General features: G+C 37.5%; 2 protein-coding genes across 4 annotated transcripts in view; both read right to left on the bottom strand.

Moving 5' to 3' along the window:
- SLC15A2 (solute carrier family 15 member 2) overlaps positions 1 to 10,342 on the bottom strand; it is a 38,532-nt gene extending 28,190 nt beyond the window's left edge. Inside the window, exons 1-6 of one of the 2 annotated variants that reach the window (XM_021068171.1) lie at positions 9,639 to 10,342; positions 8,286 to 8,474; positions 6,199 to 6,286; positions 5,456 to 5,597; positions 3,251 to 3,343; positions 1,745 to 1,844 (exon numbers count right to left, since the gene is read on the bottom strand). In XM_021068171.1, the coding sequence (XP_020923830.1) occupies positions 1,745 to 1,844; positions 3,251 to 3,343; positions 5,456 to 5,597; positions 6,199 to 6,286; positions 8,286 to 8,423 (561 nt within the window). In that variant the 5' untranslated portion in view covers positions 8,424 to 8,474; positions 9,639 to 10,342. Of the gene's footprint in view, positions 1 to 1,744; positions 1,845 to 3,250; positions 3,344 to 5,455; positions 5,598 to 6,198; positions 6,287 to 8,285; positions 8,475 to 9,638 lie in introns of those variants that run through there. The other variant, NM_001097514.1, reaches the window with a different exon arrangement.
- EAF2 (ELL associated factor 2) overlaps positions 8,410 to 17,529 on the bottom strand; it is a 49,067-nt gene continuing 39,947 nt past the window's right edge. The window contains exon 6 of one of the 2 annotated variants that reach the window (XM_013980937.2): positions 8,410 to 8,544. In XM_013980937.2, the coding sequence (XP_013836391.1) occupies positions 8,534 to 8,544 (11 nt within the window). In that variant the 3' untranslated portion in view covers positions 8,410 to 8,533. Of the gene's footprint in view, positions 8,545 to 14,632; positions 15,076 to 17,529 lie in introns of those variants that run through there. The other variant, XM_005654037.2, reaches the window with a different exon arrangement.

Raw genomic sequence — 17,529 nt, forward strand, 5'->3', positions numbered from 1 at the left:
ATTTTTAGGACTTGAGTTTTGGGGGAAAAAAAAAAAACAACTTCATTTGTATTTTTTTTAACACTTCCCCTGTTAAAAATTAAGAGCATATATTGAGACTCATTTGCAGGCACCTATTACAATAAACAGAAGGACCACAAAAATTAAAACAAGTTCCAAAGACTATCATGTATAAAAACTTCTGTATAGAATGAGGACAAGAATTCACCCTATTGAAAAACCATCTCCTGTGGTATACAGATTTTTTTTTTCATATAGAGAGAAAACTGGAGTTCCCTCTGTGGCACAACAGGATCAGTAGTACCACTACAGCACCAGGACACAGGTTTGATCCCTGGCCCAGCACAGTGCGTTAAAGGATCCAGCATTGCCATAGCTGGGCTTGGATCTGATTCTTGGCCCAGGAACTCCATATGCCTCAGGGAGGTTAAAAGACAGTGGGGGCGGGGAGATAGTTGGAAAACTGACCATTCTATACTTGGAATTATTTTTCCACTTGATCCAGTATTTTTAATGGTTTTTCCACTCCATAAATTAGTATTTGTTCAGTAGCTAAGAAAAAGTCCTATGTTAAATTATACCGAAAGAAATCAGGAACTTCCCTGAAAGGGCTAACCTTAATTGCCTGATGGAGGTTGAAGATACACTCAACCAACAAAAAGTCACACCACCAGGAAGCAAGGAGGGTTTGCTAAGCGTCAGCTTCAGTTCAGCCTCGAGAGATGAATGGTCTGAATGGTGAGAGAAACACAGGAAACAGGACGGAGAGAAGGAACAGGGAGTGAAAAACCAGAAACATGATATAGACAAGGGAAGAATACATGAAAACATACAAAAAAGAAAACTGAGAGGAAAAGAGAGGAAGGTAGAAATGTTGGTGGATTTACAAACAGACAATTTCCCTTGCCTCATTGTCAATACTTCATCATATGTGCCATTTTTACCTTTATTTATTCTGTTTTACCCCCATTATTAATGGAAAGTATTTAGGAAAAGAAGGAATGATCATCCAGACAGGTTCATCCATAGAAACTCATTCTGCTTTATTCTGAGTGGTCATTTTCCCCTTTCATAGACTCTCAAAGCTAGAGATGTTTAAATCTTCTTTACACTACTCATCTCCTCACATATTCCCAAAGTGGTTATCATGTTTCTTCTTAAATAAGTCAAGTGACAGTAAACTCACTGTTTTCAACTCTGACTAGTTGAAGTTTTTTCTTTCATCAAGCAAAAAGCTACCTTCCTATAGCTTTCATTCTTTTTTTTTTTTTTTTTCTTTTTTTGGCCGTGCTTGCAGCATGCGGAAGTTCCCAGGCCAGGTATCAAACCCGCACCAGAGCAGCAACCTGGGCCACTGCAGTGACAACACAGGATCCTTAACCTACTGTGCCACCAGGGAATTCCAGTTTTCACTCATTGATCTCTGGTTTAACTACTGACATCCTCCCAATATCTATGGACAGCTATAACATTTTCTTTAATTCTTATCTTATCCAGGTTAAATACCTCCCTTTCCCTCAATCTTTCTTCATAAGATGCATCTTTTAGTCCATCCATAGACACTTCCCTTTGAAATGTTTCAGTCTTTCCCTCTATTTATGACCAGTACCCAGCCTTGAGCACAACTCCCCAGATATGATCTGACTGGTGGATCACTACAATTTTGGCAAATGGCTATCTGCCAGGTACCTCACTTAATGCCCCTTTTACGTTTTTAAAAATACAGAAATAACAGGACTCTTACATGTTTTTCTTCAAACTGATCTCCACCAAAAGCTGCCACACAGGGTTTGATACCTCCTGTCCCCAAAGCGATTAGACTCAAGCCGACCATTGACAGGATGCTGAAATGGAGACGTGAGAATACTAACCATATTGATACTAAAAACAACTGTAGAAATTGAATATAGAGCTATAGGAGAAGAAAAAAAAATGTGTACAAGGGCTAAGACCTCCTTTACATTTCTACCCTCTGGGCATTTTCCACATACTTGCGCTCCTAGGGGAGACCCAGGGGCACTGACAATCTTTATAACCCTTGACATTCTGCCAGAAAGTATCCATCACATGGGAAGATTTTTGTCCCTGATAGTTTCATCTACCCCTTGAGTGCAACAGATAGAAGCAGATACTGAAGGAACGCCAAAGCTAAAGCACTGGTTCTCAATCTTGCCTTAGTCAAAGGGACACTCCAATAGAAACATCTTATGAACCCTTGTCCTACTTATCATTACTAACCAACAAAAAGTTAATATCATAATTAATAGGAGAGGTGCCAGTGATTTTTAATGGGATGACAAGAAAAAAGGTATCTAATATTTATTAAATTTCAAACAAAAGTCTTAACTCATGAGAAAATACATTATAAGCATGAATATATATGACCTGCTTCTTGAACAGCTCTAACCCTCTCTACTGACTCAACCAACAGACATCAAAATTTACCAAAAACCTCTGGCATCATAAACATCAATAGCTTCAGTAAAGAGGTATAGAGTAACTGGAATATATGGAACTACACATAAATGGAAATCATCTAAGTTTTGAATATGAATTCTACAATGTATTATAAGAAAACATCATAGATTTTTTTTCTTTCTTTCTTTTTTTTTTTTTTTTAGGGCCTCACCCATGCCATAAGGAGATTCCCAGGCTAGGGGTCAAATTGGAGCTGTAGCTGCTGGCCTATGCCAGAGCCTCAGCAACACAAGATGTGATCTGCATCTGTGACTTATACCACAGCTCATGGCAATACCAGAGCCTTAACCCACTGAGCAAGGCCAGGGATCGAATTTGTGTCCTCATGGATGCCAGTTAGACTCATTAACCACTGAGCCACGAGGGGAACTCATACAGATTATTTTTTAACTCTGGTAAAGTATAATGCATGGGTGGGTGAATAGGTGAGGGAATGTGGAGGACTTGAAGGTTTTCATCACTGTCTTCAAGCATATGAAGAGTTTTTATGAAAAAGATACTAACTAGTTATTCTACAAGTCCCCAAATGCACAATAACAATAAACAAGCCCAGAAAAAAAAAAAAAAAAAACAAAACAAAACAAAAAAACAGGAAAAAGTTCAGCTGATCAAAGATTTTTTTTTCTTAAGCAATTTGGTAACAAAATAGTAGGTTGGAAAATAAAGGGACATCTCTGGTAAGAAGACAGGAAAACATCCGTAATGAATACATGAGACATTTACCCATCCGATGGAGGGAAAGTGGTTTGGTTTATCCCATGATTTTACTCACGTGTGTATCATATGTCCCCCCAGTATTGGTAAGGCACCCAGGGACTTGATCACATGGCCAAGGACATACACCAAGGAGAGATAGATAATTGTCCTGTTGAGAGAGTTAAATTAGTCAATCTACAAACAGAATTCAGATATTTGAGTAATACAGACTCAGAGTTCATACTGTTCTCAGTGTCAGGATAAATGGAGTGGGAGGAGGAAGGAGTGGAGGAGGAAAGAATTACCTGAGAAACGCAAACAGAAATAATAATGGAGAAGGAGGCAAACAGACTAGAAAAAGAGACAGCAACTCTTCGCCCTGTAATGTTAGAGATAATGGACTTTCCTTTCTCATATCTGCTCTAACCTATTTCCCCATTTATCCCACATATGTGCAGAATACCCCTGATCTTGTACAAATATGTCAAGACCAGGTTGGATTTGTAGCAAGTGACAATGTTTTAAATTAGGAGAACCAGAAAAGTGGAATACTTTGATCAGAGGGCTTTTTTTTCTTTCTTTCAGGGAATGTCTTTGGCTCTAGAAATCCATAAGGTCAAGGAGAATGTCATGTAAACAGGAAAAAAAAAAAGGGGGGATGGCTAACACAAAGAACTTTCTCTAAATGCAATCACTGGGATGTACAGAGATATAAAGGGCTCTCGGGCTGAGTCTGGTCTTGCACACCTGGGTTAATTATAATCCTCACAATTTCCTCATGGACAATTTCCCAAGGGTAAGAAAGGAACCAGGGACTTTGAACAGACCGTCAAAGTCTGATAGAGCTCAGAGAGTTGGTAGGGACTTGTGCTATTTTTCAAAAAAATCTGAATGATAAATATGTACAGATATACACACTGAAATAAGGCACACTACCACACATACAACATACTTCTTACATGTATTACTACCCCAGCATTACATATAAGTAGAATATTAGTACTAGAAAGAACCTTGGAAATTACATAGTTTACTTCTACGATTTTAAAGTGTTATATGCTGATGTAAAAAGAAAAAGAATGGAATGAAGGTAGCAGAGAGAGGCTGGAGATTCTAGAAATCTCAGAATGTGCATTTCTCATTCTAAATGCCTAATCTTCCTAGCCCTTGGCTCTCCAGGAAACAGGAAAGGGACCTTAGAAAGTTTTATAAGGCACACAGGAGATAAGTTGAATGACTAAACCAGGGCGACTTAGTATCAGAGGAGGGGGCAGGCTTCCCCAAAAGGCCTTATAGTGTCTTCTGGAAAAAAAAAAGGTTCTCTTTGTTGGAATAAAAACAATGAATAGAAAAAAAAGGCATAAGAAGGGACTGAAAACGATCAGTATTATGAACCCAAATAAATGATCTATGCTAAATCATTATGGAGGAAAAAAATAAAAGGAGTCTGAGCTGGGGTGATAGAGTTTGAGTAAAGAGATCATGTCAATATCAGATTGTTACACTAAAGGAATGAGAGAAGTGTTAGGGGCCTAGGAGGAAAACAGGCAGTCCTCTAGGTGAAGGACTCAGGGAATAAGTCCAGAAAGGAAGCGAATGACAGAGAACTTTAACAGAAGGAGAGAGAATCCTTTTATTCTGCATACCGTGCCAGCCCTCCATCTGGATGGACTTGGTAACCACACTACGTAAAGACCAAACATAGATATCTGCCACCTGCCATTCCTCTCCAAGTCAAGAAACTGTGTTTAGAACTGCGGCAGCTGGAGCTCTATATTAGGTGCTGAGTAAACACTTTAGAATAATGAATATATATATATATTGCCACAGCCACAGCAACGCCAGATCTGAGCCGTATCTGCGACCTGGCAATGCGGATTCTTAACTCACTGAGCGAGACCAGGGATCAAACTTGCAACCTCCTAGTCAGATTCATTTCCACTGCACCACAATGGGAACTCCTGAACTATAAATTTTCTCATGGGAAGCAAACTCTATCATGCCTGAAATCAGAACAAGAATTGGTCTTAAACTACAGAATGCAGGATTAAAATTAAATATAAGGGAAAAAAAAAACCTTTTGACTGAAAAGGGTGTAAAAATATTGAAGAAATTGATAGTGAAGAGACATAACCTTTTCTGGATTATCAGTCTGAGATGTTCTTAGGTACCATGAGTGACACGAGTATGTTCCTGCTGTGAAGCAAGTGGCTAAAAAGTGACAGTCTCCGCAAAATCAATCTGTGAATCTTCTTGGGATGTGACCTCCCATTATCCTTACTTGAATTTTCCCAACCATGAGTCAGCAATGGCTGCTCCCAGGATGGGAGTGAAATAACAGAGGCTGCTGAAGGCGTGGTATACAGAGGTGGAAGTGTCTTCACTCCAATGCAGGAAATACAGGAAGTACAGGGTCAGCACAGCTGAGGCAAAAAAAAAGGTGGGGGGGGGGGAACAAAACAAGACAGACGCATTAAAATGATTTACGGAGAAGAACATTTGATCTGGTCTTTGAAGGTGATCTTCAGCATTCCTAACAGTGAAGTGACTGAGGGGTGACTGCTGGGCAGTAGAATTGGGGCCCCTCGGAGTTGTAGGAATGAAGCGGGTGATGCTTAGTGTACAAATACAATACTCCTCTCTTCAGTCTATGTACACATAGCATCACTTAGGCCAATCCCAAAGAACATGGAGCGTCTAATATCCTTTCCTTCCCAGTAACAATATAATCAATACATCTGAGGAACAGAAAAGAGGAAATGGAATGCCAATGATGAGAGTTTTTCCACTTATATTCTCATAGGCTGTGTTCTGATTTCCATTAGGCCCTTCTATTCTTGGCCTGTATGAGTTAGTAGGTGAAATCCCATGAGGCAGGTTTTAGAAGTCTTGGACAAAGGAAAGGACCAATTGGATGAAGGCAGAAAGAGTAGACAAGGGAAGTAACTGCATAGAAGACCAGGTTGTTACAAACATGGGGTGAAAGTGAGTGCAGAAGAGCAGGACTCTAGGACACAAAATTACCTTTCATGCCATAATAGGAAAAGCGCTCACAAAATTCATTCACCACGATGAAGGCAATGCTCAATGGATAGTTGGAGCCACAGATTTTCTGTAAAACAAAAAGGCAGTGGTTCAAGTATGAACTATATTTCCTTACTTAAACCACTAGATTGCTCCACAACAGGAAAAAAAACATTTATTTATTCTTTTTTTTTTTTTTTTTTCGGCCATGCCCATGGCATGCAGAAACTCCTGGGCCAGGGACTGAACCCGCACCATAGCAGTGACCCGAGCCACATCAGTGACAATACCAGATCCTTAGTCTAGGCCATTAGGGAACTCGATTTTTTTAAAATTTATTTTTTAAAATCACTCTTTAAAGTCACCATAATAGGTAATATGAAGCAATGGCCCCTATTTCTCATGAAACAGCCGGTACCATACTAAAAGTATTTGCATTGCTGATTTAGGAGTAAGAGAAACTATTCTGAATATTACTTTGTTCATCATTCATTTAACATGGAACTTCTCAGGCATCCATGATTCTAGACACCAGGACCTGTTCATCTTCCCACAAGTACTAAATGAAACATCCAGCGCCCCAGGCAGGAGAATAATGAAATTCATTTCTAGGAACAGAACCAAGAGTTGTCCTCTAGAGCATCTGATGTCTAAGCAGTTACACTTAGCTGTCAGTATACTTAGCTCCACTGTGCAGATTAACCTCTGTCCTCACCTGCCCTGTTCACTGTGCTTGGAGGAATCCTGGCAATATGAAGGCCTCCCTCTAAGTGGCTACTAGAGCCAGGCACAGAGCCCAATACAGATTCTTAAAGGTAAGCTGATTGAATACCTTCACCTTGGGCAGAGTTCTTAAATCTTGTCAAATTAAATGTCCATTCTTTCTATAAAAGAGATTCTACAGCATTTTAATGGTAATCCTATTGGGCATTAAAAGTACTATGCTATTTCAAGCATTATCTGTCAGAATATAAGGAATATCATGTTTCATTTCAAATTCCTACCCATTATGATGGCCCAACTAACATGAGAGAGGGATGGAGATATCTGTTCTTGGTTCAACCAAATCTTACCATGAGATTTTTATGGTCTCTTCTTATTAATAAGATACACACACACACACATCTTTGTGAGCAAGCTTAAATTCTTTGGGACCAGAAGAGATATAACTAAATAAATAAATGATAAATTAATACATTAATGTATCCAATCTTTTATCCATATAGATATAAACAACCCTCCTAAATATTAATATACATTAATGTATGATTAAAAACTTGCTTGAAAGATACAGTGAATTAAGTTCTTTACCTTTTAGCTCACAGTTTGAGAATTATGCAACTTCAAGTTTAATTAGCACACTTTTACTAGCTATGTAACACTGTCATTGGCTGTGTTAACATACTGCCCCCGGTGTATCACTACACTTGTCTTTATACTTCAATTCTATTATTCCAAAGAAACTACCACCTCTAGAACACTACCACCTCTTTGTGGTAAGAACTCATTAAATACTGGCTAATATTTCTATATCCTCTCCACTTATAGGATTTTGATATGAAGATTGAAACGAGATAATGAATTTGCAAGTGCTTTAACACGTATACAAAACATTATTATCACTTCCTTGTTTCCCTGTTCCTTCCCCCACTGTAAACTGAAACACATAATAACAGACCTTGGTGTCCAGCATAGACTCTACACACAGGGGGAACTAAGGGTTGAGTTTTTATATTAGTAAAGAAAGAACAATCACACACAGTTCTCCAGAAAGGAGTGCTTGCCAAGTTTCCCTGGACGCTCAAAGTGCTTTTTTTCCCACCCTAGAGAAACTCAGAGTATACAATGAAACACATCAAAGTCTTAGATGCCAATTGAAGAACTCTGACTACCTCTTTCTGCTGCATCCTCTCCTAAGTAAAGGAAACTTCTGTTTAGACTTGGTTTACAGGTTAACTCTAAATCCGAGAGAGAGAAGAGTTTTTAACACTGTAACACAGCTCAGCCTGAAACTCTAGAGGCCAAGGAGGAGAACCAAAAGAGCAAGTATGTTCCTGTCAGAGGCAGAACTGAATCTGAGGACTCACCGGAGATGGCTTCTTTGGAAAGCTGGGGGGTCGAGGTGGTACTTCTTCAGTGGAGACAGGTAAAAAAAGTGTTTCCTTGGATTCATTTTTCTGGAAGGGATTCATGGCTGGCTCCTTACTCTCTCTCTCTTCAAGCATTTGGCTTTGGTAGGCAGTCGGACAGCTGCCAGGCTACTGTGAAAAGGGGGACTGGGAGGGGAAGAGGGGGTGGCTTCGGCAACTAGGTTTAACCCCGTGGGTGTCGGGCTTCAGCAGCTGCCTGCAAAGTAGAAAGCTATATAAAAGAAAGGATCGAGTCTTAGAGACTAGTTCAAAGAATGATTATGTTAAAGGTAGAGCACAAGGAAGAACACCACATCATGGGCTGGAAGAGCATAATGCTGGAGAACTGCAAATGGATGAAAATTAGTAAGACTACACAGACCTGGAGCATAGCCTGGAGCACAGATTTCAAAATTGATTTCAGGGTAATAATAGCCACCACTTGTTGCACATCTACTATGGGCAAAGTTTATATATACATACATATATTATATCTATACCCATATGTTTTAATTCTTACTACTATCCTCGTTTTAAGGAACTAATAAACAACAGGTTATGTAATTTGCCCAATATCATGTGGCCAGTAAGCAGCAGATCTGGAATTTTCGGTATGCCATTACATATAGATTAGTATCAGTAAAGCCTATGGTCCTTTCTCGGGAATGGAGGCTATATGGAAATGTAAACATAGGAACATAGGAATGCGGGGGAACTGAAATGCATTGAAGAGGGAAGGTCATCTCCAAAATGAATTTGGATAGAAAAAAACATTTGGTTTTCAACATAATAAAGTTCAACTAGAAATATCCTATAAGCAATTAAATAGGTCTTGGTCATGTACATTTGGGAATAATTCTTCTACTTTGATAAATTTATTTTCTCACGTCAAGATGAATCCTTCATGACATGAGGAAATACAATTTAATTTGCATAAAAATTAGGAACCAGATATTTTCTAGTTACTATTACAAACATCATTTTCCTTAATTTTCAGTGAATGGACTTCCCAGTGACTCCAGAATATAATATTTATTTCCTATCAGAGGAGGAACAAGAACAGCCATGACAATGATAGATGTACTTTTTACAGTATGATTTTTGCTAAGTCAAAGAGGCAAAATAAGAACAAGAGAGTATGGTGTCCATCTAGCTGTCAGTCAAAAGAGAAAGGAAAATAATGGCAAGACAGCAAGAAGAAAAATGAAGACTAAACCAACAAGGAAGTCAGGAAACAGGGGAATGAATTATTTTATTTTAGAATATGAGAGAGAACCTATGACTCTATTCCCTGTAAAGTTCTTCCATTACCTGTTTGAGTAATTTGTTGACAAGTAAGGCCAGAATAAACTCTATCCTCTCTTTCCTAAACTCTATCTTAGACTTTGACCATATTTTCCCAGCTTCTAGTATACCTCTTATCCCACTTCTCTCCCACCAATGAAAAAGAGTCCAGCTTCATTTCAGACTGTGACATTAATGATTAAGCTGTAGTTATTCTTTCAGGAAGCACTGCCCTTTCTGACCTAGTTTGGTTAATGACTCTAGATGCAAAACAAATGAACAGTCAGAAGTTACTGGTCAAGTTAACCACTAGAGGCACAAATGTCTTTAAGATCTAATTATATCAGTGGCTCCCCTTGCTCTGACTTGATAGCATTTGATCTGGCAGAGCAAATGGAATAGCACCTGTGAACAAAGCACCAATTCATTTGTGCTCATAGGTGCCCTAAATATCAAACTTTAGAGTATTGGCATTGGTTCTCATACTCCTTTGTTTAGATGAAATTCTTCTTTTAATTATGCAATACTATGCTAACATTAATAGAATCAAATAATATCAGAGATGGAAGGAAACTTAATCTTGTCCTATGTAAACTAAACTTCCCTAATGATAAAAATCACTTAGGGAGGGAGTTCCTATTGTGACTCAATGGGTTAAGAAACACAGTGTCCGTGAGGATGTGGCTTTAATCTCTGGTTTCGTTCAGTGGGTTACAGATCCAGTATTGCTGCAAGGTGCGGCACAGTTTGCAGATGCAGCTCGGATCCGGTGTTGTAATGACTGTAGCATAGTCCTGAAGCTGCAGCTCTGATTCAAGCCCTGGCTTCAGCTGATTCCATATGCCATGCATGTAGCCATAAAAAAGAAAAAAAATCACTTAGGGATATCTTATATATATAAATTTCCAGAACGATTCTCTCTCTCTCTCTCTCTCTCTCTCTCTCTCTCTCTCTCTCTCTCTCTCTCCTCACACACACACACACACACACACACACACACACTTAAAGGCCTTTCCTTTGAAAATTCTTATTCTCTAAGGAGGTATTTAAGAATGTATATTTTAATAAGCATCTATGGTAATTCTTAGAACAGGGGTTTGGTGAACACTGGTTTAAAATCCTTCTCTTAGTCTAGCCTGAAGAATATTACAGAAGGGCTCAGACTAGAATCCCCACCTTCGAGACCTAAAGCCTTTTTCCTCCTTATCAAGATGCCTCTTATACACCATTTTTGCTAAGTTGAAATCAGATAGAAGGATAAAAGGGAAAAGATCAAAAAGAAAAACAACTTCTGAATAGAAATGAGTACAAACACTTCAGGGGCAAAAAAAAGCAATAAAAGTGGAAGAACCTAAAGTATGTGATAAGAGTAAAAAATACTTGTGACCTCAATGATTATGACAGAAGAGAGATTTTTTTTTCTTTTTGCACCTGCACCTGCAGCATATGGAAGTTCCCAGGTTAACTCCATATCCTTAACCCACTGAGTGAAGCCACATATCAAACTTGCATCCTCACAGACACTATGTTGGGTTCTTAACCAACTGAGCCACAATGGGAACTCCAAGAGTGATATATTAGGCTATGTACAGAAAAGAAGCTCTAAAATGACAGACACTCACATAGTTAGAAAAGGCAATTAAAAGAGAACATGTGTTTAGCAAAGTGCATCAATATAAAATTACATAAAAGTACATTATTTAAATATAGCAAAAACAAATAGAAAAGGAAATTTAAAAAATTATACTGCTATAGTAGCATAAAAAATACCCAGGAATATATCTATTGAAAGATGTTTAAGACATCAATACTAAACACTTAGAGTATTAGTATGTATTTTTATGTAATTTTTACAGTTCATTTTATATAAATTACATCATTTATTTACCTACTCCTACAAATGAAGGCGCTCTCAACCTCTTACGAATACATTTTTATGATTTTTTTCCATTCTTATTAAGTCTGACTCATCTCGTAAAGAATTGGAAATTACTGGAGTTCCTGTGTGGCGCAGTGGTTAACAAATCCAACTAGGAACCATGAGGTTGCGGGTTCGGTCCCTGGCCTTGCTCAGTGGTTAAGGATCTGGCATTGGCATGAGCTGTGGTGTAGGTCCCAGACGCGGCTCGGATCCCACGTTGCTGTGGCTCTGGTGTAGGCCAGTGGCTACAGCTCCCTTGCCTGGGAACCTCCATATGCCGCGGGAGCAGCTGAAGAAAAGGCAAAAAGACAAAAAAAAAAAAAAAAAAAAAAAAAGAATTGGAAATTACTAAAATAATTATTACATGAATGGTATCTAAATGATATAATTCCTAAATCTGACATGTCTAAGAATGCTTTCTTAACAAACTGTGGATGATATTTGATGAATACATGATTCAGAGGTCACACTCGTACCTTTGTGCAGATGCAGCTTTACTAACTTTAGAGTTCAAGTGCAGTGCTATGGGATAGTTCAAAGCCCACTGATTTTTGTTCCTTTGTAACCAACTTACTTTCCCTACTCGCATGCTTACATTATCATCAGTTTCATCAATCTATTCAGAAAGGTCAAACTAAAAGAATATGAGCTTATGTTAACTAACCTTATTTTAATAATAATTACATAATATATACAATATCTAATCATCCCATTGTACACCTTAAATTTATATAATGTTATCTGTCAATTCGATAAAGCTGGCAGGAAAAAAAGGTATGTGCTTAGAATCATGTGAGGATGGTTCTGACAGTGAACCTCATATCTGAGAACTTGTCTCATCCACTGATCCCCACATTTCAATGTCTGAAAATGCATCAAATAAAAATAACACAGAAGCCCAAGATATACTATTTCATTCCTTTCTAAGATACTTATGTTTACCCTTAAGGGGGATAAAGAATGATATGCTAGGTATTCAACCCATAAAAATAATTTTAAGAACATATTTCATTTATGGGAGAAATAATAGAAGAGAGGAAGGACAAGTTGTTTTGACTGTGGGAGGTATATTCTGAGAACATAATGTGTGTTATATAGTCAGCATTATCAGTTCATATCACCATGAACTCATTTCTGGTAAACACTAATGAAATCTCAGCATAACAACTTTCAGTAAAAAACATTATAATTTGTATTCCTGCATTAAAATAATAAGCTACTTGGAATATTCAAGCTTGCTTATTTTTTTCATTTTGGCCACATCTGCAGTATTTGGAAGTTCCTGGGCCAGGGACTGAACTGATGCCACAGCAGTGGCCTGAGGCACAGCAGCGATAATGCTGGGTCCTTAATCCACTGAGCCACAGAGAAACACTCTTTTCGAGCTTGCTTTAATTAAGTAATATATAACATAGTTTTTGGCATCGATGAATAAAATAGAAATAAAGGTGAAGACATAAATAGGTTATGGCTGAAGATGGGCCAGAGAGAGAAAGGGAGAGAGAAATGGGAGAAATTAAAACCAAACCTGGAGTTCCCGTCATGGCTCGGTGATTAACGAATCTGACTAGGAACCTTGACGTTGAGGGTTCGATCCCTGGCCTCGCTCAGTGGGTTAAGCATCCGGTGTTGCCATGAGCTGTGCTGTAGGTCGCAGACACGGCTAGGATGTGGCACTGCTGTGGCTCTGGCATAGGCCAGTGGCTACAGTTCCAATTAGACCCCTAGCTTGGGGACCTCCATATGCCGTGGGTGCAGCCCTAGAAAAGACAAAAAGGAAAAAAAAAAAGAAAGGAAGAAATTAAACCCAAACTTAAGGATTAAAAAAAAAAAAAAACAAAAACTATAGAACTTGTTATGATAAGAGGTGAAGGTGGATAAAATATTTTTTCATAATTGCCAAAACTTGGAAGTAACCAAGATTCACTCAGTAAGTTACAGGATAAATAAACTATGGTACATCTAAACAATGTAATATTATTCAGTGCTAAATAGAAATGAACCATCAAGCCATGAAAAAGACATGAAGGAAACTTAAGTGCATATTATTACGTGAAAGAAGCCAATCTAAAAAGGCTGCATACTGTATGATTCCAATTATAAGATATTTTGGAAAAGGCAAAACTAAGAAGAGGGTAAAAAAATTATTGATTGTCAAAGGTTGGTGTGTGGGGGAATGAATTGGCAGAGCACGTTTTTTTTGGGCAGTGAAACTATACTGAATGATAATACAATAGTGGATAAATGTTATTATACATTTGTTAATACACACAGAAAGTACAACAACAAAGTGAACTCCAATGTATAAACTATGGACTTTGAATGATGCTGTGTCAATGAAAGTTCATCAATTGTTAAAAAAAAAAATGTAGGAGTTCCTGTCATGGCACAGTGGTTAACGAATCCGACTAGGAACCATGAGGTTGCGGGTTCAATCCCTGGCCTTGCTCAGTGGGTTAAGGACCTGGCGTTGCCATGAGCTGTGGTGTAGGTTGCAGATGCAGCTTGGATCCCGCTTTACTGTGGCTGTGGTGTAGGCCGGCGGCTGTAGCTCTGATTTGACCCCTAGCCTGGGAACCTCCATATGTCGTGGGAAGCAGCCCTAGAAAAAGGCAAAAAGCCAAAAAGCCAAAAAAAAAAAAAAAAAAGTACCACTCCAGTGCAGGATGTTTATACTAGGGAAGCTGTGCATGTGTGGGAACAGGGATATATGAAAATTCTCTGTACTTTCTGCTTGATTTTGCTGTAAAATTAAAACTGCTTTTAAATAAAGTTTATTAATTAAAACAAAAAAAAAAAAACCTTGCTGCTGGTCAGTGGCTTTCAACTATTATCTAATATCTATAATTTCCTCAAAATTCAAAAATGTTTTAAGTGTAAATATTATTTATCTCATTAATAGATCTTCATATTTTTACCTCAAAAGCAAAATAAGAAAATGATTTTTAAAAATATCTGAGAGAAGAGAACAAGACAAATTATGTGACAGATAATGGAGCAAGTGTTTCATTAAAACAATTATTTAGCTTCACCTTCATGCTAAATTATAGCTTAGTTTTCAACCAAAATGTAAGGAATATCATATAGAAAGGCTCAGAGATATAATCAAGACCAGGGACATTTATTATAAATCAGTAGTTCTGACATTTCATAATTGAAGACAGCAGTATGATAAAACAGAACACTGAACTTGAACTTTAGAACAGTTGATCTGACACTTGTTAACTAACAGTATGTGGGCAAATTACCTAACTTCTAAATTTGTTTTCTCATCTGTAAAACTTCAGTAGAGTTTCATTAACATTAAACAAAACACATGAAAATGCTGGTACTCATAAATGGTAAAAAAAAAAAAAAGTAACATTAACTGAAAATTCTGAATCACAACTTTATCATCAAAAATTGATACATTTTCCTCAGCCCTAGGAATTTTTATTCATAATATAAAATAAATTATCACGTCTTGAAAATTTTATACTTATTGTTGAATATTTCTTCAGTCATCACTGTCACTTCCTGATTCACTCAGCTGCAAATCATTTCCTAAAATAAAAAAGCATTAACTGTGGTAATTAAATATTTTACCTATGTTTGGATCACAGCAGATGTCATTCAAAATATAACCACAAGGGGATCCTGTTTAGCTAGCATTTTGTCTTTAAGTATCAGACTGCTTATCCTATAATTAGTCTCATTATTAGTAACTCAAATAATACTGTCTGTAAAGAAAAAAATAAACCATCAATGTTCAGCATAGTTTTAGTATTATCTGGCATCAATTTTAGTTTTCTTCTATATACCAACATCATCCTTTATACTACTGATTTAATTACATCAGAAAATGAGAAAATGTGCTTTAGAAGATAACACTATTTTGAAGAGTGAAAAAAGTTATATAATTTTTTACTTAAAATTCAGTCAAAATCATTAAGTAGTATATGTTAAGAGCAACTTATTATTGATTCTTTTTTTTTTTTTTTTTTTTTGGCCTTTTTTTTTCAGGGCTGCACCTGCAGCATATGGAAGTTCCCAGGCTAGGGGTTGAATCCCAGCTACAGCTGCTGGTCTACATACACACAGCCACAGCAGTGCTGGATTCAAGCCGCGGCTGTGACCTACACCACAGCTCACCACCACACTGGGTCCTTAACCCACTGAGCAAAGCCAGGGATCAAACCCACATCCTCATGGATACTAATCATGTTTGTTACCACTGAGCCATGAGAATTCCCTCGTCACTGATTCTTTTGTAATCATCCCTGTGCTTACAATCATGGAACTGACATTCCAGTGGGGGGGGGGGAGAGTAAACAAATAAATATATAATGTAATATTCACCCCAAGTCGGAATAAATACAATGAAAAAATGAAGGTGGGTATGAGGAGAGCAGTGTGAGGTGCTATTTTAGATAGTGTAGTTAGGAAGACCACCTTGAGGTGGACATCTGAAAAGAGATACAATGAAGGGAGAAAGTCATGAAAACAGAGTAGTGGGGAAAACTGCCCAGGCTCAGGGAACAGCAAATACAAATGCCCCAAGACAGAAAAGCATGCTTCTTGTGCTCTCTGACAGCAAACCACCACTATGGCTGAAGTGGAATGAACGAGAAAGCGAATGGAAGGGAAAATGTCTGAAAGATATCCAGAAGACCAAGGTGTGTAGCTCACGGTAAAAACTTTAGATTTCATTTGAAATGTAATGGGAATTCAATTCACTGGAAAATTTTAAGCAACCAACTGACTTGAACACTATTATGTATCAGTGCATAGACTATAACGGTGTGGAAAAAATATGGATTCAGGGAGAACAGTTATGAATCTATGCAGTTCCTCATGTAAGAAATTATATCGGCTTTGAGAAAGACAAATACTGTATGATTTCACTTATATGTGGAATGTGATACACAATACAGTTGAACAGAAACAGAAACAGAATGATGAATACAGAGTGAAAAACAGGTGCCAGGGGAGAGGGATAGAGTGGAGAGAGAAATAGGTGAGGGAGATTGAGTGGAACAAACTTAGTTTTAAAATAAATAGTCACAGGTAGGACCCATGTAGAGTGTAGGAATATAGTCAATAACTGTGTAATATCTTTGTGTGGTGACAGATGACAACTAGACTTATAATGATGATCATTTTGAATATATAAAAATATCAAAATACTATGTTGTGTACCAAGAACTAATACAGAGTGGCAGGTCAGTATATTTCAAAAACAAATAAATAAACAAACTCATAGAAAAAGATCAGATTTCTGGCTACCACAGATGGGAGGTGTGGGGAGGGGGAATTAGATGAAAGCAGTACAAACCTCCAATTATAAGGTAAATAAGTGCTAGGGATGTAATGTATAATATGATAAAAATAATTAACCCTGTTGTATGTCATAAAATAAAGTTGTTAAGAGAGTAAATCCTAAGAGTTTCCATCACTAAGAAAAAAACTTTTTTTCTATTTCTTTAATGTTTTATCTATATGAGATGATAGATATGCACTAAACTTACTGTGGTAACCATTTCATGATGTATGTAGTCAAACATTAGTTATACATTTTTTTAAATTATATAGTGCTGAAGAGCTGTATTCCAATAAAACTGGGGAAAAAAGAAATAATACTGGCTTAGACTCAGGTAGTTCAGGTGAAGGTAGTACTAAGTGGTCAGATTTATAATTTGCTTTGAAGATAGAGCTTATAGGACTGTCAACAGCATTGCATTTAGTGTATGAGAGAAAGAAGAGTTAAGAATGACCCCCCCCAAGGTTTCTGGTCTAAATGGTAGTATCATTTATTGAGATGAGACACACTAAAGGGACAAAATTGTGTAAGAAAAATCACAAGTTCAATTTTTAACATGGTACATTTGAAATACCTGGCAAATGATCAAGTATATATGCGGTAGGAAATTGGATATGCAACTCTGAAGCTCAAAGTAGAGGCTATAGTTGAAAAAGATTTAGAAGTCATTGATTATGGGGATTTATTTGAAGCTATAG

This window comes from Sus scrofa, chromosome 13, assembly GCF_000003025.6.
Source record: "Sus scrofa isolate TJ Tabasco breed Duroc chromosome 13, Sscrofa11.1, whole genome shotgun sequence".
NCBI classification, from domain to species: Eukaryota; Metazoa; Chordata; class Mammalia; order Artiodactyla; family Suidae; genus Sus; species Sus scrofa.